At 39.7% G+C, this 24,842-nt stretch overlaps 1 protein-coding gene across 3 annotated transcripts in view; it reads left to right on the top strand.

Moving 5' to 3' along the window:
• Positions 1–22,131, top strand: part of SLC9A9 (solute carrier family 9 member A9) — a 214,334-nt gene extending 192,203 nt beyond the window's left edge. For all 3 annotated transcript variants that reach the window (XM_040613001.1, XM_040613000.1, XM_040613002.1), the window contains exons 15-16: positions 15,963–16,068; positions 16,581–22,131. In XM_040613001.1, coding sequence (XP_040468935.1) covers positions 15,963–16,068; positions 16,581–16,784 — 310 coding nt within the window. In that variant the 3' untranslated portion in view covers positions 16,785–22,131. The remainder of the gene's footprint in view (positions 1–15,962; positions 16,069–16,580) is intronic.
• The last annotated feature ends 2,711 nt before the right edge of the window (positions 22,132–24,842 follow it).

The following is a 24,842-nucleotide window of genomic DNA, read 5'->3' as shown; positions in this document are numbered from 1 at the left end:
ACTTCATGTCCTTGGATTACCCTTTTCCTTCAAAAGGTGTTCAAAGACTTTGCTTAGTACTGAGGTCAGACTTACCTAGCCATCCTCAACCCAAAATACTTCCAATCCTCTGTGTTTGACTACTACCCTAGGTCTGACAAAGCTGTATTTATATACATAGTTGGGCCTTAACTGTGCTGGTCAAGTATTTTCCCTAAAAACTCTTCTCAACAAAAAAAGCAGCTTTCAACTGAATGAAAATGCCCTTGGTAAATTCTGACTTTTAAGTGAAGTGTCAGGTGGCTAAACTCAAATATCTTTCATTTTTCAGATGAAAATCTTTCTATTATAAGTGTTAATTAAACATCTGGCAGAAACTTTAGTTTGAGTCCCTTACTCTGATCAAAAAGAGCTTTCCTGGGTGTGCAATAGTCAAGAACTACTGTGACAGAATCCAGAATAACACCCACCATCACGCTCAGATACAGAAAAACATAATTTAGGCAGGGGCAGGCAGAGCTCTTGTTTGCAGTCTAGAGGCATGTATGCTAGAAATAGCAAAAGGAGCTGGTCCAGTAGTGCTCTGGAAGAAAATTATTAGCTATAGAGGGAAAAAAAAAAAATCAATATTTTTTAGTAAAGTGTCGTAATCCCTCACCTAGATCACGGCAATACCAACGACCAAAATGGATGAAAGGAAGTTGTCCCCTCAGCGTGTTCCTTTGGGTTGCTGAAGTGAAACTAAGGAGAGGCAACCTCATTTAAGTCTTTCATGATACTGATACCGATACCCACAAATCATTACACACTAGCTATCAGCTACTACCACACTAATAAGCCTTCTGGATAAGGAGCTAACTAGGTATGGTTTCCAGAAACCTGATATCTCTCTTGTATCTCACCAACTCCCCAGAAGATGAGCATCTGTCCCTGGGAGAGAAATTGTCACAGGCAGAGACACTGGGAACACCCTGCCCCAACACAGCTTCCTTCTTTCCTGCTGTTTTCCTAGGTCTAAACGCCCCCAACCAATCACACACACAAGTTTGCTCTGGCTCTTTGGGAAGCAAAGGAAGTAGCCTCACTGGCCACGTGGAAAGGAGGGAAAAGCAGTCCTTCTCCAGGAGGAGCAGAAGCTGTACAAAACTCTAGGATGGGAAATGGATAGCATGGAAGTGAAGACAGACAGAGCATGGGGAAAGGATGGTCCTGGCTGTCTAGAGTGATATAGGGCCACACACAAAACTGAGAGTAATTTTACTACTGTTCAGTCATAGACATTTGCCACCACAATGTCCATGGAGATTGAGTCTAGTTAACACAGCTTTAAGTCAGCTTCTGTGACAGCACTGAAGTTACCTATTGCCTGGGACACCTATTGTGGGTGACACCTGTAGCAAAATAAACACATGACCCTGTGAAAGCTGTCCATCACTAATAATGTCCTGGCTGGATTTTCCCTGTACACCACCAATGCCTTGCTGCAGCATGCTAATAATAGTTCTGTAGAGACAGACAAATCTTTGAGCTGGTGTCAAGTTCCATGAGATCTTAGATGTGATTTGGAGGTATTTTTTCCAGAATAAGAGAGAATAGTCCATTACTTGTAATGTATTTTTACATTATGAATACAGTAATTGTATTCATATATGTCAGAGATGGGAGTTTAAAAAAATTACTTTAAATCTACATACCTTGCACACAGCAATTTCCTCAAGTTGCTCAATGAGTTATGTGTCCTCTGCAGTCTGTTGTTGGCAAACTCGAAGCTAATGATTATAGTTGAGTACAAAGCCACTACAGTATTGTAAAACCCATTGAAGAACTACAGGTTCACACACAAAGATAATTAAATACTTACTCCACCGGTAGAGAATTAAGAGGAGCTTAGATTATGTGCTTCCACAGAATATTAGCCAGCTAAATGAAGCAGAGCTAAGTAACTAGAAAGATAAAGTTTAGCAAGTGTAGTCACATAGACAACCTGGGACAACTAGGCACATAAGAAATTAAGAAAAAATAATTTAAAAAAAAATGCTTAAAGATAACTATTTCTCAGATACTAAGGTAACTATCTTTCCAGAGGGAATTAACTTGAGTGAGCACTTCTATGACTTTCCTAGTGTCAGAGGGCTTCTAAGGTGCTTACTAATTAAATTCACAAAGCTTAAATTTTAGGCTGTACAGGGCCTTTTACATTACCAAGTCTGAGTTCCTGGACATCAGACTTAAATTTAATACTATATTGAGTTCAGAAACTTGTGTGAGCTAAAGGATACCGGGTATCAGTGAGATATCCCTTCCTGTTCAGAAAAGATCAGCAATGGACAGTTCATTACTACCCTTAGGAATATTTTCCACTGGTTAGATGCTGTTAATACGTTTTGTGTCTTTTAGCATAGATCTAGCTTATTGCCTGCATTGATTTATTTTTAAAAATAAACAATCCAGTATCCTGTATTTTTTCATTAAAAGGTACTTAAAGAGTTCATTAAGTCACCATTTTACCTTTTCCTTTACTTTTAGTGGTTTGGGGGGGGAGAATGAGGGGGTTCTTTCTTTCTTACATCCTTCCCAGCTTCGTGAAAACCACTTTAAAACATGAACCAACACATTAGGCATGGCATTCCAGTACGAGTCTCACTAGCATCTAATTCAAAAGCATTGACACTCTAGTTTCATTCTCCAATCACTGGCTGCAGCCATTGTTTTCCTCAGAGCTCATGAAAAGTCTGGGCACTACAACCCACAAGCACTGCAGAGACGTTTGGACCTCCTTGCTTATTTGTTTTCAGAAACACAATTAGAGGCAATATAATTCAATGAGAACAGCTTACCAGGCAGTCAAGGTATGTTGACATGACTGCTCTGTCCTTACTGAGATTCAGTCTGCATCATCCACGTGTTTTATCATCAGCAACTTCATAATGGTGAAATTATTGAATATCAAATTTTCTATTGACCCCTCTAAAACCTGCACTGAAACACCCACCCAGTTCATGGCAGTTCTCCATGGGCAATTACTATTTCAGGTTTATCAACCAGCCAATTCTTAGCCAGCTTAATGTATGTCTTATTGATACTGCAGAGAGATAATTTTTTTATCATAATGCTATTCCAAATGCCTTAACAAAACTTATTAAATGCATGCGTGTTTTTTCAAACTTGTAATTTCATCCAAGGATAAAATTAGATTTGTCTGACAAGATCTATTTTCTATTAGAGCATTCTCAGCATCCTTATATGTAGATTAAATAGATGTTATTGTCACTGTGTTACAGTTTTCTTCCTTGAAAGCCAAAGGAAAAAAGGTCCAAATACAGCCTAAAATAGTCTATCTCCAAGGACTATATTAGAGGTTGGAGAAGGTTTTTAGTATCAAACATCAAAAAACAAGAGCTTACTCTTATAAATTACATTATATGGTTTTAAATGACATGATTCACTAATGCTGAGCTTTTTTTTTTTTAATAGTTTGACAGTTTGCAATATTAAGCCAATTTAATACTTAGTCCCCAAATTCCACGATAAGCACTGAAGATGTCTAGTTTAAAATAATTTCTTGAACACTTAAATAACATCTACTGTAAAATAGTAACAATTTCTAATTTAGACAGAAACAAAACATTTATTTTACCCTCTTCCCTATTTCTTCTTTTTTTTTCCTAGAAGAATTTGACTTTAATCTATCAGGCAGCTCATTTCCTGGCACAGCATTGCAAGCTCGGTATTTTTTAAGAGAGTACCTTGGTGCCAGCCATTTCTATACTGCAGCGTTACATAAAATTCATTAAGTACTCAAAAATATGACTACCGCTGCAAAGATACCCAGTGAGCTTAGCAATATGTTTTAAGTTTCCATACTTTCTACAGTTTGGGGGGGGAGACTGGTGGGGGGTAGCAGTGTTTGTTTTAAGTTTGTTTTGGTTTTTAAGGTACCATCATGGATCTTGATTTAAAAAAAAAAATTACAGGTTATTGTCCTCCTAATAAATAATAGGTAACCTTCAATTGGGGTTATTAATTAACAAGACAGAAATCTAGGTGTAGTAGTCCATACTACTGTACTGGAATGTCTTGCTAATTGAGGTGCCTGTGGCAGCAGTGCGTACCTCTTCACGGGAGCTTGGAGGACGGTGTCACTGCACTCACTGGTTGACATGCCAGGGAACACCTTGCCTTGGGAGTCTTAATGGTGAAACTTTAGACGAGTTTATTATAGTTTATCATGAACAATTCAGTTCTTAGACCACATAACTGACACCACCCCAGCTGAAAGGGCAAATCAAACTAGCCTATAATTGTATTCCAATTTTCACTTCCAAACGTATTGCAGAGCTCTTGCAGTTTGCACACAATGAGTCTGGTCCATTGCCTTAGCTCACACAGAAAGCAGGAGACATGTCATACCTGCTGCTGCTCAAAGCCCTTTCACACTTTGAAAAACACAGGTTCAGACAAGATTCTAGTTCTTTGCTTGATCTTCTGTCCTCTACACTAGAGTGCTCTGGTTGTTACCAAATTAGCTTTAACCATACCATTGCAGGAGATCAGCTATTTATAGGGCCAGGCTATCCATGCTCCTCTCACATGTTTAGAAGTCATTTTGATATCTACCAGGTCTTAGACATAAGCATTCCTGGAAACCAAAGCAAGCAAGGCCGCTAACATAAATCCTGAAAGCTGAAGCCCCAGAAAGGAAAGCACCATGCTTTGCCTCCCTTCCACAGCAGATTGCAGAGCTATGTAAACATGCTGGAGGGAGTTAACTGTGCTGCTGGAAACGGGTCCCTTCTGCACGCAACAGTACTTTGGAAAAACTTGAGAGAGTCAAGTGACCAAATTCCTTCTTATGCTCTCTCACAGGGGTAAAACAGATCAATGGGCTTAGCTATACAAATGCTGTCAAACCAAGCTGTCATCAACAGCCAAGCAGTAATTTAAAAGGTCATTGAATCAGATAGGCCATACATCAAAAAAAAAATAAAAAAAGGAAAAAGGAGGGGGCGGGGGGATAAGCAAGTGACTACATCAGTTTTATGTGGGGAAATATAGCTGGGTAAAAAGGAAATAAACTGAACATAAGTTCACACAGAGGTAGGCTTTTGAATACAAATCCAGTTCTAAATCAATTAAAACACGCAGGTATTTGGAGGAAACAAGCCATTAGAGTGAAATCTGAGGGGCAAAGAGCTCTGAAATCAGATCTGGATTAGGAGTTAAATGCAGGAGTTGTCAGAGATGGGAAAGGAAAAGGAAAGCAGTGATCTCAAAGAATGTGTTTCTTAACCAAATCACATCCACAGAACAGCTACGCTTGCTCACTCACAGTATAGCCGGCTTTTATATTATGAGCAACTCGTGACCGAAACCCCAACAGCCGACCTCTCTGTCTCTGATGGAACACTGAGAATGAGAAAACCTCATGTTCATTCATGCTGCACTGTACTTTTCCCCACCTCCGTTATTGTCTGTATTGGGTCAGTGCCAGCATTGATACATGTGTGCTGTGTATTGCACCAATAAATAGAAGGGAATGGTGCCAAATTAAAACAAAAATATCTTTCATAATCCATTTCCAGAATCTTTCACTGGAAACATAATGAAGTGTCAGACATGAGGTAGGCAAGCTTTAAGAGACTGGCTTAACCTCTCTGAAACTGGTGCCTGACTAGGATATGCAACATCCCTAATAACATCTCAAAACAATCTATTAAGGAGTTACAAAAGCATTTTATACTTCGGTCAAACACAGCAATGACACTACAAGGGCACAGATTTCCCTGTACTGTGGCAGATCCATTATTTACCATCATGCTGATGTTCCAGCAGTAGACAGAAGAAATAAAACCCTCCAATTGTATCTTGTGGGTTGTGCACAAATAAGTGGGGAAATTCCCTCACCCATCCCAGAGGCATAAGGTCTGGCACCAGTGTTGCCTTGGCTTGCACAGCTGTAATTGTGTTAGGCTATCAGATCACTCTTCCCTTTGTCACATGCTCCATGATTTCTTCAGGCAGTGATTGCTACACCTTGAATATGTGCTGTAAATCATACATCTTCCTGTTTGCCTGAAAGTGAGTGCCCTTTAATTTCATTAAGTTCCCATGTTCCTTTAAATATGTAGCAAAGCAGAAGAAAAGCTTAGAAATTCTCATTGCAGCTTCTCATCTGGAATACCATAGCTTTGCAAAATCATATCCCCTTCAAATCTTCACTCTGGCAAAAGCAATCTTATTTTTTCACCTTTGCCCAACTATATCTCTGACCAAACAATTACAAGTCACTTGCCACATTTGCAAAAAATCTTGTTCCTACCCCACACACCCCCTGACCCATGTGTCTCACGTTTCCTCCATCACAGCACACTTTTCTTACTCAACATATTTTTCTCTAATATTCATAGGCTTGCAGGAAAGCCTTTCGTGCAAAGACAGATATGAAGTTTGGTTATACCGCTCCAGACAGTATGGTGATAGGAGCAGCGAGATTAACTATGCCAGCTGGAAATCTAGTGCTACTTCCTCATATTTCTGTTTCATATTTGATAAGCTTCTCTGCTGACCAAAGGGCCGTTTGATGATCTCTTAATATGTATCCTCTGTACTGTGATTTTAATCTGCCACTGTTACTAAAAAAAATATCCTGGTTTACCTATCTAGAATTTTAAATTGTGATATTAAGATAAATGCCTCACATTTCTTTCACTCCTAGCAGTATAAAAGCCGCTATTATTCTTATTCAGTAAATTTTTGGGGGTTGTTTTGGGGTTTTTTTGCTGGGATATCTGCCATAATTCATTACCCTTAATTGTTCTTTGCACTGAAATTTGCATACCTCTTAGGGAACGTTATATCATAAGGGTTTTCTAGTCAGTCTTTCTCAGTTTTAAAATATCTTCACAAAAGCAAAAGTCTGGCTTGCCAGAAGGCTACTTACTTTGGATACAGTGGCCCCTATTCCTGCGCAATAAGAACGTCTTTCCTTCCTCAGCACTGAGCCCACTACTTCTCAATGGGCTTTTTTCACAAACCTGTTAGAGACTTCCAACTTCATCCAGCTAGCTAACCGTGCGTATAACATGGATTACATATTGTAAAAAGCTGCTAGAGAATCTGAAGACAATCTTTGGACCAATCTGCTCACAGGAGTAGAGATTCTCAGAGGATATATTAAACTAAACAAGCTTTCTATTAACAAAGCTTTGCAAAGGCTATCCTGCCCTCAGCAGCTCAGCATAGGGAGATTAAAAGACTGCTTTTTCTAAGTCACTCCCAGCACCTCTTACTCATTACCTAACTAGCCAGAAGTACAACACATTACTGAATAAAATACTCATCTACGAAAGTGCTAAACCACGTCCTGATCTTATCACACAGGTTTTGAGTCTTCTTCCTTTTCTGGAACAAGTATGTTTATTTGTACAGTTGTGAGAAACCAGTAACGTTTTCATTAATACATTTCAGGTTATCCTGTTGCTGTCAGCTTTGTCGTGGGCTTGACCCAGCACGAGTAACCTTGGTACCTTGCTTTTATGTTCTATAGGGATACACACATCCCTGATCATAGTTCTATTTTTACACTCATACTGGGCCAAGAGAATAGCTCTCTGGTATATCTTCGCTACAGTACCAACCAGTCCTCACAAAACATTCAGAATTTTCTTTCTTTGGAGCTACTGTTCTTTTCCCTTCTGGCATGACACCCATCTCCTTATTTACTTATTCCAGTGTTCTAATAGAGAAGAAAAGATTCTGTTATTATTATTATACTGACCATTTTTTTCCTCCAAAAGATACAGTGAATTATCACTTTTGTTTCTCTGGTTTTGTTCGCATCTTTCTGAACTCAAGCAAGCATCAGAATATAAGACACATTTTTCCTCATTCATAGCTCATCCTTCAACAGAATTGTGCAAGAAAAGGTCGTTACAGGATTTTTTTCATAGGGGATCATATTTCCCTTTCAAGTCATACCTTTATAACTGCTAGACCATCCTCCGAATCTTGGCAATTCAGGAGCTGGAGATTTGCCAAAAACAGTCTCCACAGATCTGTGAACTACTTTAACTGCTATTGTGCAGCTATATCTACGTAATGATAAAATATCCAATCCAGCTTCCTGAAAAAATGCCAAATCATTTTTTTCCTGTTTGAGTATAATTTTGGCACACCGGCTTTAGCCCTCAATCCATGTCACCAGAGGACCATAGCAAGAATATTACTCCAGCTGCTGCTTACAAGGTTCTAGGAGCCATTTTATTGCCTTGCTTTCACTGTAGTATTTTAGTTTAAACAGAATGATACCCATCTTGTCTGGAAAGTCTTGTTCACATTAGTCTTTTGCTACCCACACCTTCCACCACCCTCCTGGTCCCCAAGTTCTCCTCTCCCAGGACAAAGAGACTACAACCATTGCTGTCCTTGGTACCTGTCTTAGTAGGTGTGAGTCCATTGTACCTGACAGAATCTATTGATGAGAGGTTTTTAAAAGCTTTATAGCTTTCACTTTATTTCAGTCATACTTTTTCTTTCTTCCTCTAGGATTTGATTGAAGTAATTCATTTGATCAAAACCAATTTGTACTTGTACTTCACCGTGTTTAATCTTCAAGGTTTACTTTCCCTGTATCTTGCAAATGATTAGATTTGCGGTGCCACTGGTGTTAGACTGTCATTAGCAAAGCATGTAACCGCTGCCAGTCCTCATTCTTTACACGTCTATTCTCTGGAGTACTTCTCAGGCATATGGTGATGCCAAGGACATCCTCATGAAATAATCTTCCACGCAGTGCAGAAATCCCAGCTAACTTGCCTGCTTTTCTATATTTGTTCTCTCTGCCAGTACGAAGGCTGAAGCATTTTATACAATGAATGCACTTCATGTGAAGAGCTTGAAAGTGATGTCATCTGAGGCAGCTGGCATCAGAGTCTTAAGGCCTTAAGGGTCTATGCACAACCAGGTCACACTACTGTTCATCCTTTCCAACGCAATTATTTAGCTTACTCATGCCAACGGTGTCTCCAGTTTTGTAATCATGCTAAAGATAGCCCATATGCAGAAGTTCCTTTTCTACAGAAAAGAAACCCTATTGCAAATCCACAGGTAGACCAGTTTTGCAGTATCTTGAAAAATTTTCTATTCCTTCAAATGCGCCAGGAAATCTCTTAAGTTTTCTCAGGGGTGATTTTATTTATTTATTTATTTTTATTCCATAGTCATTCAGGTTTTCACAAGCTTAATGATTTTAAAGTTTTTGAATCTGCTGCTGGCTTTGATGCCATACTCAGTACACAGAAGTTTATATTATTTTTATCTTCTTTTCTTCTAGATGCATTTAATATAGTATTTCCTATTTATGAAATAGGATGCCTTTCATACACTCATAATTTCCTTGGTATGGAGGATGTCACGTTTGCTTTCTTGTATTTTGCCTCAGGGCTTCCATTCTCTTACATCCTGAAGTGAGATTAATTTCACCAAACTTTAAATACTTAATTATTAGCTAACTAAGTTTAATCTTGTTGTTCAGACTCTTATAGTCAATAAAGGGAAATAAACTCATCCTAGTTTCAATTCATCCCAATTAACTCCAGCATTGCAGGATGAGACTAACTGCCCTGGGATTTGGCTGTTTCTCTTTACTGATGAAAAAGGAAGACTGGTAGATTAGATTTCATTCAGATACCCTACTATAAGGTGTCTGAAGATAGGTGAACATAGGGGAAATGGATCCTATCAATGATATCAACTTTGCATCAGACATTTTTTAGAAAAGTCAATGCATGTCATCAATGCTGATGTCACTAACACAACACAGTCTTATATCTTCGTTGTGTGTGTAGTTGACTTGGGCATCTCCGTTTTTTTAATTGTTGTTTGGGGAGGAGCAGGGTTTGTTAGGTGGAGGATCATTTCCATGTTGTTATACAACTGATGTCAGGGAGGGTTTTTTGATCTTCTCTTTAGCTGCCTCACAGTCTTCATCTTCCAAAGATCTTTCTAATGTTAATTTGTCTAACATTAGCGCCTGTTCATATATTTGTTTCAAACCTTACTTGAGTATTCTTCTAACTTTTTGTGTGCCCTACCCCTTCTATTTTCCAAAGGAGCTACATTACCCACTCAATTGTATAAGCAGGTTTCCATTTATGTCTCAGATTTTTTCTTTGCACAGAGATGTTATGTTTAGGATATAACAGGCTTCAAATAACTTGAGTAAGATGCTTCAATTTTCCTCTGCGCTCCAGCGAGCTCATGACTATAAGCCCATGATCTACAAATATCCCAGACATTTTACTCAGTGCATACTAGAGAACAGCCACTTCTCAGTCTCCAGCTACTTACACATAAAAACACCTGACTAAGAACAATTCTATTAATTCCCTCCATTTTGCCCTCATCTCTGCAATGCTTCCAGTTTCAAAACTGAAAGCAGTAAATTTTTAGCCATGTTCTGCATAAAAACTAAAGTTAATTCTTTGGGTCTGACACTACGTCTGGTTCTAGAATTTGAGAGTCAGACTTTCCTTAAGGATGCATTGAACTAGTTTTTGTTCCCACTGATTTTCATCCACCCACCCCCCCCCCCCCCCGCTCTCAGACATGAGTAAGACAGAATGAATCTTTAAAATAAATATAGAGACTTGATCATTTGACTTTACAGGACTACAATATGATTCTGTTTATACTCAGTTATTTAGTATTTTAAGTTACAACAGTAGTGGGATCTGGTTTTTTAAACTACTCCATAAAAAGAGAAGAAAAAGTCACAAAGAACTAGAGCAGACTTTATTAGTAACAGCTATACATTAAAATATCATTTATATCAGCTTTAGTAACTCCTTCTCAACCTAATCTGCACTCTGAAGAAAGCTATCTTTACATGTCAAGTCACTGTAGATCTCATGGGCTTTTCAAAAACATATCTGTTATTCTAACAATTAAATCTAATATAACCATACCCTGCACTTCTCAACCAGCCTACACCGATAACTTCTTATCCTCTGAAGAAAATTCCACAGTACATGAGAAAACATCATCCTTTTTTGCAGGAGGAGACAGCCCTCTATAAAATCCTCTCCTTTGGGTCATTTTAATCTGCTGTGCATGCACTAAAGACCTGGAGATGTCTCTGCGCCTCACCAGCCCAGTCATGCGCACAGGCTGTTCGATAAAGTAGCCAAATAATCTCAGCTCAGTTGTTAGCAGGAGTCAGCCACGTGCAGAATTTAGCCAGATAAAAGTTTCATGGTTTGACCGCTCCCACTCAAACACTACCAAGATGGAAATATTTGCTCTTTAGGTTATCACATAGCTAATAGCAAAATCGTGTTCTCAAAAAAAAAAAAACCCAACATACACACACGCAAAACACCTTACCAAGGAACAAAACATCTTTTGTCCTTACTACAGAAAATAAATTGAACAGTGACAACTTTTCTTTTTGATACCTTTCTTACGTATGTTTCTTCATAAGTACAAAAGTGGTATGCAACTCATGACATAAGTAATTTACAAACTCAGACTTCAATAAAAATATTCATGAAAGGGACGCTTTAAAATAAAAGACTGCAAACCTCAAGAAATCTTACTAACATTGTGCAAAGGATGGATTCTGGGAGTGGTGACATTTACCTCTAGGGACTTATGCCTACAGCAGAAGTATAGCACCTAGCAATAGAATATTAAACAACATACTTTTAACAAATGTGTATTTATAGCACAGTTTGAGACAGAAAAATGGTCTCCGAACAAATCACTATACGTAATTTTGACTACTATCTTGAGAATTCCTGTACAAAGGAGCTTTATAATAGGAAATATTATAGTGCGAGCATATTTGCCTTTCGGGAGGATGGGATTAACTTGAATTACAGAGCCCCCATTCTGCAATGAGGCAGAAGGCAAACCACCTTCTGGGCCAAATGCAGGGCTTCACAGAGGTGCAATACATATTTCTAAACTGGGGCCACAACTTCTGCTGGAGAGAGGGTGGGGGAGGGTTGGCTGTTTGTTTTGGGGTTTCTTGTTGTGTGGTTGGTTCCGCACCCCACACCCCAACCCGCAAGTTATTCTTCTCTCACTATTATGCCTTTCAGCAAAGCCATAGTTGGACTAGGACTCAAACTAAAGAAAAAAGTAAACCTCCTTTAAGTCTGAGTGAAAGCAACCACATAATTATTTTCCCCTATTTGAACACAATAACGCTATATTGACAAAAAGATATAGTACATTCTACCAACATTCTCAAAATTTGTTAAATTGATACATTCTTTCCAAAATATGGTCATTTGACACTTACTGGCTGAAAGAACAGAAATTTTAAGATTCTGATTTTTCATCCTGATACCATGCAAAAATTCTTCTGAAATCACAGATTTTTCTGCATAATGGAAATCTTAATTATTCTGCAATATGGCTACTGGCAGTACTGTTTCTCAACAAGATTACTGGAGACTTCTCACTTAAGAAGTCTGGTTCAGGTTACCTGTATTTTTGTGAAACAGTAGCTATATTGTAGGAGGAAAATTTCCATAATAGATGTTTCAGGCATAATGTTTTGGGGGAAAAATAAAATACACACAAATTCATGGTTCTTTTCCTGCTAAATCCTCGTGTGATAGTTTTTAAGTGCAGTGTACTTACAGCAAAGGCCTCATATTCCACCCTGCAAATGCTTTTTGCCATTTATTTGAAACGCCAGCCTAAACTAGATCACACTGTGAAAACCCTATTTGAATTGCTCAGCCTCATCAGCCTCAGCAAACCACCTGCCTGTGGTTCAGCTTTAGGCTACACTGCTCAGCCACTTGCCCACTGGCTTGTCTGCAGTGGCATCTGCCTTCTGTGCCGATTGCTGCGCAGCACCAAAGAGGACATCATACCAGTCAAACTCGGAAGAGACAGAGGCTGAACCAGGAAGGAGTAAACAGATTTATATGTCGAGTCTGCTGTCACCGAGACAGGGAGGGAGGGAATAGTGCCTGGCTAGTGGCGAGGGAAGACTGGAACTGCCTGGGCAAGAGGATGTTCAAATAGCAACAAAGGGAACCAGGGTAAACATTTCTGGGCACGTGAACTGAGAGTGGAAGCCTGGAGATGTATGAATCAATGGAAAAACTGGTATTTGATTATGAGTAAGGCATGTTCATGTGCCAGCACTGTGTACGAATTAAAATACTATGCATATGCATACACAGGCATCCTGAATTCAGTTTGCCAATTTAGAAATTACCACCTTCACAATATCAATAATGTTCTTTAACAGAGTATGTTGTATCGTGTAGAATCTGAGGCATGCAGGTGAACTGTTCTCCCCACGGAGGGCTGAAGTGCAAATCTAGAAGTGGATTGATCAATACAAAGTTTTCCTGCTAGCTTTTCCCTATCCCTGAATTAGGCAGGCATGAGTTTGGTTCAACAGTAATTTCAGAGTTGTGCTAAGAGCTTTACACTTAGTTTCTTCCAATTTTTAAAGCAGCCCTAGTGATTTCTCCATGGAGATGCAACCAGAACAGCTAAAGCATAAGACTTCTTGCCAGCCCTAAAGTGCTATGGACCCATGTGTGATATACTTTTGAAATGCCAGCACTGCACATGGATTAGAATTCCTCTTTCATGCTACACTGAACAATGTGATTATGTCTGTAATACTATAAAGCAACTGTGTCAACAATAAAGAGGAAACATTTATGGCATAGGTTATTAAAACAAGGAAAAATAGGCCAGTGCAATTTAAGTTCCTTTAGTGGGTCAAATAATAATAGTTAAATAAAGAACAAAGAGATAAATAATTTATTACAGTATCAGAAGCCTCATAACAAGCACCAGAAAATAGTCTTCACTTTAAACTGCATCTCAAAAGGCTTCAAAACAGAAGCATGGGTGATACACAATGAACATATTAGAGCAAATGCAAAAGGGAGGGGAATTAGAGGATCTGTTACATCCCAAAATGAAGCAACCACTCTACTTAAGAACATCAGTGTACACACAGAGCAACCAGTTAAATGCACCAGACAAGACTCGATGCTAAAAGCGGTAGTGACTCAAAAGACTAGACTACTGTAGCAGCAGAGTAGATTGCCCATTTCAGCATGTACCGCTTATTGTTATCAGATGTGATGCTGGCCTTGCTGCAAACATGGGAGGAAAACTGAACTCAATTTTTTACTCAGAGATATAAAAGCTCATTATAAAGTTATAAGGCTGCTTAGAAGTAAGGCCTAGCTCAGAGATCATCAGATTAAGGAGGAAATTTAGAATAATATTAATCTTCAGTTGCTTATACTGGAAGAAAACAAAACAACAGAGCAGACAGAACTCAGCATAATCAAATGCAACTTCCATTAAAAGCCTGTATTTTTCATGCTAGGTCTGACAATTTAGTTCAAAAAAATTCAAGCCATTTGTCAAAGCCAATATTTTCAAAGATTAAAACACTAGAATTAGGCTCCTACTTCCATTTTTGACCTTTTAATTAGGTTTTTCTGAAGTGCTGAAAACAACTCTAATTGACAGCTTTCAAACATTGGTTTTTAATAGTAGTTCTTAACTGCTTGGCACTTTGGAGTTTCCAAATAAGGTCAGAAGCAGATCAGAAAAGCATTGTTTCGTTTGACTTTACTCTTAAAAAAGCAAGAGGAGGTAAAGTTTCTCTACACAATTTGATCTCAGTCATCCAAACACTATAGAACAACTTCATGGCTGTAGTATATGAGACAGTAAAGTTATTTAGCCTTTCAATCGGTAACCAAGGTTAGGATGTTTTACATAAGTTTCTTCAGAATATTGAATTTGAACTTTGTGTTTAAAGCAGTGATACCATAAACAACCAATAAAGAAAGGAAAGGAGACACTGGAATAGTTAGGTTTAAGACCCACTGTTACTCACTCAGTATTTCTACAATATTGCTGCAGAGCTCAAATCACTACTCTGTTTTATACTTGTTCCTTTCTTCTGTAAGAAGGCAAAGAGCGAGGGAGAGAGCGCAAGCAAAGCAAAAGGCAGGAGCAGGGGAGAGAAAGTGGGACGCCAATCAATAAAGCAAATTTTCCCTGGCAGCAAAAATAGCTGACAGACCTGCTTCCCAGAGAACACTGAAAATTACTTTGCGAGTAAAAGTAGCAAAGAAGATAAGCCAACTTGAGGGACTCATGGGAGAGCAGTTATTGACAGATACAAGGAGGATATAATTGCTCAAGATGAGCAGGTTTTTCTTTTTTCTCAATAGAGCACTTCTGCATGAAAAGATTGGAAAGACAGGTGCAAGACAATAGCATAAAGCCTGTTCCTAACTTACTTACATCAATGCTCCTTTATACAAAATTATGTATGAAGTGCAAAACAAATACCTTGAATGCTGAAAATAAAGTATTACAGGGAAAAAACTTACATACACTCCCAGTGATGAAGAAACTTAATGCTTGATGAAATTTGATTAAATGTACTTTGTCTATTGAAGAAATGCACTGATTTTACAAAAGGCTGAATATACATGTTTAAGAAAACATTCACTACTGTTCTTACATAACAGTAAGTTATGTAGCTGATGTAATTGCATCTTAAATTGTTTCCTGTTAAAATTGCATAAGAGATCACACTTACAGCAAACAGTCGATAAGAATAGTAAACAGGATAACCTAGTAGACATTTCCTCTCTTCCAGCTCCTACTGTATTGAGGCATCCTAGGACACATCCCCTTCAGCCATTCTGGTACTCTTCAAGACAGACTTTGAGCATTAAGGGTTTGGGGTTTTGTTTGGGGTGGGAGTTTGGGTTTTTGTTATTCCCAAAAAATGCTAGACAAGGCTGAAGACAGGTGAATGTATACAGTAACACGTGGGTAAAGAGATGGGATTTTTTTTTATGTTTCCACCTAGATTATTCCCTTATGCTTTAAAATGGAATTTCTTCATTTAATAGAAGCATTTTAGTGTCAATGTCTGCATGAGCAATATTCTTTAACAAAATTCACAGATACCTGAAACCTATCTTAACCCACACTGGTCCACCTCTCACAACAACATTACCTGAATGGTGTCATCCTGTTGCCAGGATTCTGACCAGCCCCAGTGCATATGGCGTAAGTACCTCACTTGGTTAATTGTATTTAAGTTTTAACCCAAAACCTGCCATACTCAATGAAACACTTAGGTAAAGTCCCTTTTCAGAAGCTAAGGCTAAGGACTACACAGTTTCTTCAGGGTTGTGGAGAAGATGTCCCAGAAGGTGCAGCAGTACCTTTCCAAGAATGGCTACTAATACTGTGAGCTTCAAATATGAATGACATTTTCTAAATAATTCAGCCAGATGCTGAAAGTACTGGCTACCCATCAGTGATATTTAAGCAGTGAAGTTACCATAAAGATCTGAAGGGTAGGTTATGTTTCTCAGCTCTACTTGAGAGCAGAACATGGTAAGCAACTATTTGCTTTAATCAACATGTTAAACTAAAACCTGAAAAAAATAAGCAAATAAGGAAATAAAATGAAAGTGGAATTGTGTCAGACTTGTTCTTAGTTTAAGCTTTAACAAAAATCCTCCTCACCCGTCCCCCCTTCCCTTCCTCTGATTTTTTTCTTTGTTTGAATACAGGATCAACTGAAGGATGACGACACAGATTATATCATAAATAACGATGAATTGACTGAAAACTATGAAACATCTGCTCACATACCAGTGCCAGCACAGGACAGAACAGGCTCCACCCAGGCTACAGGCAAGGAAGATATTAATGAAGGAGACCTAGGATTAGGAGGGTACAAACTCCAGTTTAAACACATCGCAGGTCAACCCTAGATTAATTCATTGGCATGAACAGCTTAAAGTTAATCACAAGAAATAAGACTAAGACAAAGAAACAAAAGATACTCTTACGTGAGCATGACTCCAAAATACCTACTAAGAACAAAAATCAAAGAAAACTTAGATTTTACCAACTAAATGCCTTCTCCCCCCAGGAAAGAGCTCACCAACAATATACAGGTTTTCTGACTGCAGCAGTTTTTAATAAAAAGATGTGGCACTGTCAGCCCACTGTAAAGCCATTACAATCACATGTTGTCTCAATGGTACTTGACTGTACCACACTCCTCACATGTCTGCAGGCCTTTCAATGTTGCTTATAGTCTTTAGTCAGCTAGAATGGAGAGAAATAATTTGCTAACACATTCATGCTCACATGATGACATCACTTCTTACGCAGCTGGTCCTGAACGGATCACTACTGCTCCAGTAGCTATTACAACTAAGGAATAAGCAAAAGATTTTTTCTGGGCATGATCTAAAAATACTAAAACATGCAGTGCAGCACCTCAGTCTTGATAGATCAAGCTCCTTTGTGCTCACAGTATAGACTTTTCCCGACAACCAGCTTAACGCTTGCTTTCTACATGCACCTTATAGCTTAGTCCATACAGGGTTGCCCCAGGCTGCCCCAAACTGAATGTTGATAGGAGACACTGAAGTCTATGAAACCAGCAACAGACCTGCTTTTATTGCTGCACTGAATAGGCACAACCACTATTTAAACAACAATTACTCCACAAGGTTTTGTTACAGCTTTGCAGCACACAAAGCTTACATGCTAGGAGAAGTTTTGTTGTTTTGCAAGATTCTTCTGGATGTATGCTTTAAGAAGTCTACTGTTTCATTTTTTTTGTTGTTCAAGGAAAGTGAGTAATTTCTAATCAAATACTTCTGCAAAGTTACTATATCTTAAGACTGGCTGCTCCAAGGATAAATTTGTCCATCTAATTATACTGGGCACTCAGTATCATACTAGTGATGAGGACAGTGGTGATTAGATATAAAAAACAAGAGGAGAGCTTAGGTATGAAATGTTAATTTTGCCTGCATAAACACAGTAACTGGATAAACAGCTGATCAACCATACATACATCTAGCTGCCATATACTATTATCAAGCATTTCATATTATCAAGCATATCAGCTTTTGCGCATATCGGCTAAGTAGGGCAAATAAAGGGATAGAGCCAGGCTTCTGTTGTTAGAGAATATGCCTTTTCTTACTGCAGAAGTTTCAACTAACTGTGCATGACAGTGTTCCTACTAAGAAAGTTAAAACCATGAGGCATTTTTAGATCAGGTGATTCTTAATACACAAAGACAATAAGCAAACAAGAATTTTTTGATCTGTAAAGAATAAAAAAAAAAATCACGCTATCTCCATGAATGATCGTAAAGCTGAATAGGTCTTGATTTCACCACAGATGGAAACTGAAATAGAAACTTAATATAATCAAGTTTTAGTCATTCTGTTCCAGGCTAATTAATTTCTGGTTAAATGTGATTCTAGAACAGCTGTTTTAAACAAATTTGAACACTGGCATTCTATATGCTTTTATGAAAGATCAGAAGCTTAAACGGGCATTTTATTTTCCCCTAAACACTAATCAAGGAACTTCAAAGGATCTTAATCCCCATGTGGTTTAAAACAAGTAATATTCAGGCACGATAACAAGTTCCGAGGAGAACTAATGAATTCCCAGCTCCCTGCTTTGCCTTGTTTAGCTGCATGAGGTGGGAAAAGATGTGCAGCAGGTTGCAAGAGAGGATGGAGAATGAATAGGGAGGTCAAGTTTCATGGCCTAGTCCTGTGCACCCCACAGCATACGGTGGGAGACAGCACGGATAACAGGAGGCAGGATAAGCAGGTACAGAGAGACACACTGCAGTAAGGTGAATATGTGGCACCACAGTGGGAAGATATTATCATAGATGGGTGCTAACACAGTCCTGCTTTCAGTACACAGAGTTTCCGATTTCAATCTTCAGAAGTATTGAGTGCATGTCACTCGGCTTCTTAAGCTCCTTGGGAAGCACATATCCCAGTCCTTAGATTATAGCGCAAATCAATAAACTGCGGCAGTATTATGAAGATGCAAAGCTGTTTTTCCACAACTGCTACATGAACTGGAAATGACAGGCTCTTCACCAATGATTCTGCTTAGATTCTACTCAAATGCATCCTGCAGCATACTCTACAGGGTTTTTACCAATTTATTTATTATGCCTGTCCAAATTTCTCAAAGTTGTGCACCGTGATAAATTGAGAGCTCTGGGCTCTGAAATTCTCTGTTTATCAAAAAAAAAAAAGTCTGTAGTGAATACTCCTCACACTGTTCTACCTGGATGCCTTAAAGGGCTACTTTACTTAGAAAGTCAACCCTTGCAGCAGAAGTGTGCATACTTCACAGGTCAGATTTTTTATGCTAAGCAGCAGTCCTCACAGGATGAGTACTTATCCTCCGAGACCACGCTTGGCAACCAAAGTGTCACTCGCTTTTAGGAAAATCAGTAAACCCAGCTGCAAGCAAACCTGAAATTTCTACTAAGTGGCAATAAAATTCTCAATTATGTTACACTATTCTGCCTTGCCATTTCTTAATTTGAAGATGTTCTTTTCATGACAAGCAGATCAAAAGAGTTAAAACAATATTAGAATAGATGATATATTTGTATTCGAGGAGAAATTACCATCAACTAGTAATTCTGCATGACTGTTTAAACAGAGTAATGGATGTTAAGAGAGGCCTTTAATGTTAATTTACAGTTCATACGCTGGAGATTTGAGCTACTCAATATCACACAATGTTTGACTGAACATACACGTCACTTGTGATAAATGTGAAGCTATCCTTCCTATCTGAGTTAATCTAATAAAACACCGCTTGGAAAATGAAATGTAAAATATATTGTCAAAACGTAGTTACTGCAAACTCAGTATGAAGGCCAAAGTGTTAGGAAAGATGGAAACCTGCAATATCACAGTAATAACTGAAATTTCATACTGAACTGCAGAGAACATTTAGCTAAAGGTTAGAAGCAGCAGAATGAATCCTGGCTACACAGCAGAGCCAGTCCAAAAATACACTGTAGCAACATTAAAGAGCCCTGTGACATCACCATGACGTCACTTGCAGTGGGCAACAACACATGCCAGCATCACATACTTCCAGTAGCACATGAGATATCAAGTCCCATGGGCAGCACCTGAGCCATCCAGTCCTGCCACGACATACCAGATGTTGTGACCTGCAAGCAGCCAAGGACCCACAGAGTCCCACCAGTGGCAGCCATCAACCTCTACCAGCAGCAGACCAGACATCAAGTGCCACCAGGGGCTGACAGGACAACAAGTTCCAGCAGCAGCTATGGAGGCCTCCAGGCATGAGCCAGCAGTGCTGGGAGCTGCCAGGATCTCCTCATGGGGAGACACCTGCCCCATCTGCTTGGGTCCCCTCAAAGGCCCCACTGGATCTGTGATGGCATGCATTCTGCCATGCTTGCATCCAGCTCTGGGCTGCACTAAAGTCACTGTCACCCGCCCACTCTGCCAGGGGCCTATCATGGCCATCTGTCACCTGCAGGTAGAGGATGACCATGACAGGGTGGCCCATCATAGTCATGACCGCTTCCATGCTCATGCAGGGCCACAGCAACAGTAGGAGCAGCAGCAGCTGCAGAGCCCTAGAGGTTCCCAGCACTGGAGACTCTGCTGAGCATGGGGAGCGCAGACACACCCCCAGACCCCGCCAGCACGTCTAGAGTCTGTCCAGGCAGTGGGACAGAGATGGCAGCTGGCCCCATCTGCCACCAGACGCCACCCAAGATCTATTACAGCTGCAAACAGTGGGGATTGATCTCTGGAGTTCTTTTTTCTAATACGTGTCCAAAGAAGGGCAAAGCTGATGAAGGGTCCAGAGCACAAGTCTTATTAGGAGCCGCTGAGGGAACTGGGGTTACTTAGCCTGGGAAAGAGGAGGCTTGGGGGGACATTACTGTGCTCTACAGCTACCTTAAAGGAGGTTGTAGGTCTCTTCTCCCAGATAAGAACCAACAGGACAAGAGGAAGTGGCCTCAAGTTACACCAAGGGAGGTTTACATTGGATATTAAGAAAAATGTCTTCACTGAAAGGGTGTTCAAGCATTGGAACAGGCTGCCCAGGGAAGTGGCGGAGTCACCATCCTTGGAGATGTTCAAAAGACATGTGGATGTGGTGCATAGGGACATGGGTTGGTGATGGACATGGCAGTCCTGGGTTAACGGTTGGACCTGATGATCTTAAAGATCTTTACCAACCTAAATGACTCTATGGTTCTAGAAATATCATGTCTTTTGTTAACTTTGACAGAGAAGTGCAGCATTTAGTAACCCCACTGAAAGCAGGGCCCATTGGAAGCAGACATTTATATTGCTGCGCTAAAAGCTCAAACTTTTCCATAGTAACCACATCAATGCTATCATCGGTGAACTGATTAACCCTGTGCATTACTTAAGCTGCTAAACTAATTGCATTGAAGCCGTGAGAGCAGTTCATACCCTTTCCACCTAGCAACTTACATGCCTTGCTGAGCTGAGGATAGTATGCACAATAGGTCTTTCCTTCCTTTTGAAAGCTGTTCTGTATTTTGCTATCAGCCATCAAGTAATACTGAGCCTGTAACATCCTGTTTGCTGTGTACGTTTGGGTACAACATGAACACAGTGATATACTTTAGTATCTTAGATGCACGTGAGCATTGCACGCGTGCTTTCAGAATTCTTTTTTCCACAAGAACTGAGAATTCTTGGGATACAAATATTAATTATGGACTTCAGAGAACAACGTAACTTAAATACTCGATTCAGAGATTGGAAACTACTCCTTCTAAAAACAAAGTTCTTTTTCCCCTATTCCTTCCAGCAAAATAGAAAATAGCCCTTTTCAACATCTTAAAGCAAACCAGTTCTGAGCATTTTAAGTAACACAAGCAAGCTCATCTCTGGCAATATAATCCCAACAGACATGAGTTCTGTTCAGTGAACTGTAAAAGACTTGACAACATTTTTATTTTATAAACAGTCTTTCAGAACTTGAAAATTCTCCAGCTGATCCAGATTTCCACAGCCTTAGTCCCAATACCAGTTAGTTTTCAGATCATGAAATCCCCCTGCTTCCTTTAGCTCAATGATTAGTTTTCATGGTAGATATTACTGTTCAGGAGAGTTAAACATTTGAACATGTTTTTCCTTGAATACTGGCTTGTTTGTTTTTTGTGGGTTTGTTTTTTTTTTTTTACATCATGATCACATACTGGTGTGCAAGTTTCTGAGCAGTACGAAAGAAAGCTTTGTCAGCCAATGTAGTACTTGTCTTTATTTGTCTCTTTCAAATGATTGAAGGAATGTGCCTAGTGCAATAACAGACAACAGACAAGTGAATACCCCCACCAACAGCCTAGCGTGCAAATCACATTTCCAGATCTAAAACAATCTACTGGACACTCTGGCGTGTGTTAAGAAGCACAAAGTCTTCAAAAAGCAGAAGATGGTATCTGTCACCTCCATGCTGCAAATCAATGGCCCATACTTGTCTTTCCCATATGAAAAGCACAAGGACTTTCCTACAGTTAACTTAAGGTGTGTCAAGTCTCCCACCTCCGACTTTGGCTCTGTTCCCAACAGCCCCTTGGCACCATCAGCACGGGCACACTGCAGCTACACTGCTAAAAAAGCCACCAGCCAAGATAGTCTCATACTTCCAAGGAAGCCCACAGAAAAAAAACACAGTACTCATGTTTCTAATTACACCCTGCCAGCTATCCCACTGTTAACCACCACACTGACTTCCTCCCACACCAGCCCACCCTGGCTCTGGACAGTCTTCCCTCTTGCACACCAGAGGAGACAGTGAGTGCTGCACAAGATCTGCTGCATGATGTGTTACAGGAATGATTCGGCTCAAATAAATCTTTTATCGCTAGTGTCAGAGCAGAGGCAACATTTTCCCCACCTAATTAATTCAGTCACTGGTCAACATCATTCCCCTACAAAAATCAAATCCGAGGTATGGAAGAACAAGTATTGTTTCAGGCCTCAGAGTATCCCAAATCCAAGCAAGTCAAAATTAACATCATCCTTCTGAGGCAGGGCTGGAAATTCTGGTGCCAGCAACAGTAGGGAACACCCAGGAGTGTTTTCCAGCTACAGTTCTACATCATTCTTTACCACATAGCTGGCTGCTTCTGGTGTGCTACAGCAAAGGCAGATGGACATAAAGAAAATACTGGTACTTTATTCAATAAGGATTTGAAACTAGAGAGTCCTAAACACTGAAAGTAATAACCTTACGCCATGATATTAGACATTATGCAGTCCTAGGACAAGGCATACATAAGCAAGTCAAAATAGGATAATATCCCATAAGCATAGTGAGATCTCTTATTCCAGAGGTACAGTACTTTCTAAATATAACCCAGTACTTTAGAATACATGCCTGACTGGAAATGAAAATATAGAAGAGAGAAAAGGAAATGAATACATGAATGATCAAAGGAGGAAAGGGGGAAGGGGGGGGGGGGGGGGGGGGGAAGAATCAGTGCCAAAGATATTCAAATTGAAAAAGATTAGAAAGATATTCATAGCAACTTCAGACTAAAACCCAAATTAAGTATTTGCCAGTAGTGAGAAACTAAGAATTAGCTTGAAGCACACTTCTAAAAACTTTGCTAGAGCTGTATCCCTGACACTACTACCGCACTGTAAAACGTAAAAACTTGGACTTTCCACAGACCTAAAGGGAACCACCACTGCTAGCTGAAGGTTGACCAAATTTAAAGAAAATGAAGAAAAAGGACCCCAGGTGAAAGGCTAATCCTTCAACGGCACTGTTAGCAAAGCAATAAAAGCAACACAAGCCTGATATTTGCAGAAGTGTGGAAAAACAACTGAAGATATAAGTTCTTCAGCCTTCTTAATTTCATCTCTACCTCCTTCACCAGCTATTCATTTCTTTCACCAAGTTTTCTTTCACCTTCCCTGGTTGACCTTTAAGATGGAATTTTACTTCCCCCACCCCTTGGCCTAGCAAAATTTGATGAAGTCTTTATCATCCTCCACACAACATCCACAGCCAACAACTTTAATAGTTCTTCAAAAAAGAAACCAATATGATGCAAGAGTGCATGAACTATATAACTTGCACCCAAAGTAGAGCTCACACCCGAAGACAGGTGGGTCAAACACATGGCAATATCCTTTAGGCACTTCAGTATGGCTAGTGAAGTTAAGAGCAAGCACTCATATTTTTACTACAGGAACCAACCAAGAGCAAAAACCCTTAAGCAAGGCTACAGAAACCATTCTCAGGGAGGGAGACACGAACACAGTTTCGGAACCAGTCAGCAATGTCATATGAGTAATCTGTCTGCACATTCTCTGTAGTAAGGATGATGCAGTTTAGTCTCCAAAAGCTAGGGCACACTAACTTACATGCACTGCTGGGGGGTGCCAGCACACAGAAAATAACTGAGTAGCACCGATATACACACCCTAAATCCAAACCGCTGCCTTCTCCCCGTTGTGCATTTGTGCATACTCCCACAGCCTGGGACAGCTCCTGGAGGGAAAGCTCTCTCACCATAGGGGAGCTCACATCTATCTGCAACAAACCAAGCAGAGGTTTCTGGCTGGCTGGCAGAGTAGGGAGAGTGGTGTTGTGCTCCTACTGTTTCATGGTCCGGGCACGTTTGCCTCCTGGTACTCAGAGAGCCCTGCTGCTGGTGTTGATTTGAGAAATGACTGAAGCACATTTTCTGATAGAAGCTAATGTGAAGTGGGCACTTGAGACAAGTACTCTAGTTTCTGCTGAATGAACCATCAAGGCCTATGCAAAAAAAAAATATAAAAAAAGCTACACACACACTCCTGTTTAACCTTTTTGTTTAATACAAAGATCTGTCTGCAAACACTGAGAGCCTGATATTTACAGGCCTAGACACCAGTAATGGAGAATATGCCATGGATGCTCAGACTTCCTAAATCTGGCTCAGAACAAACATCCTCCCCACTCTG

The sequence above is a fragment of the Falco naumanni genome, chromosome 13, assembly GCF_017639655.2.
Source record: "Falco naumanni isolate bFalNau1 chromosome 13, bFalNau1.pat, whole genome shotgun sequence".
NCBI classification, from domain to species: Eukaryota; Metazoa; Chordata; class Aves; order Falconiformes; family Falconidae; genus Falco; species Falco naumanni.
This window is presented reverse-complemented; position numbering and strand designations above follow the sequence as displayed.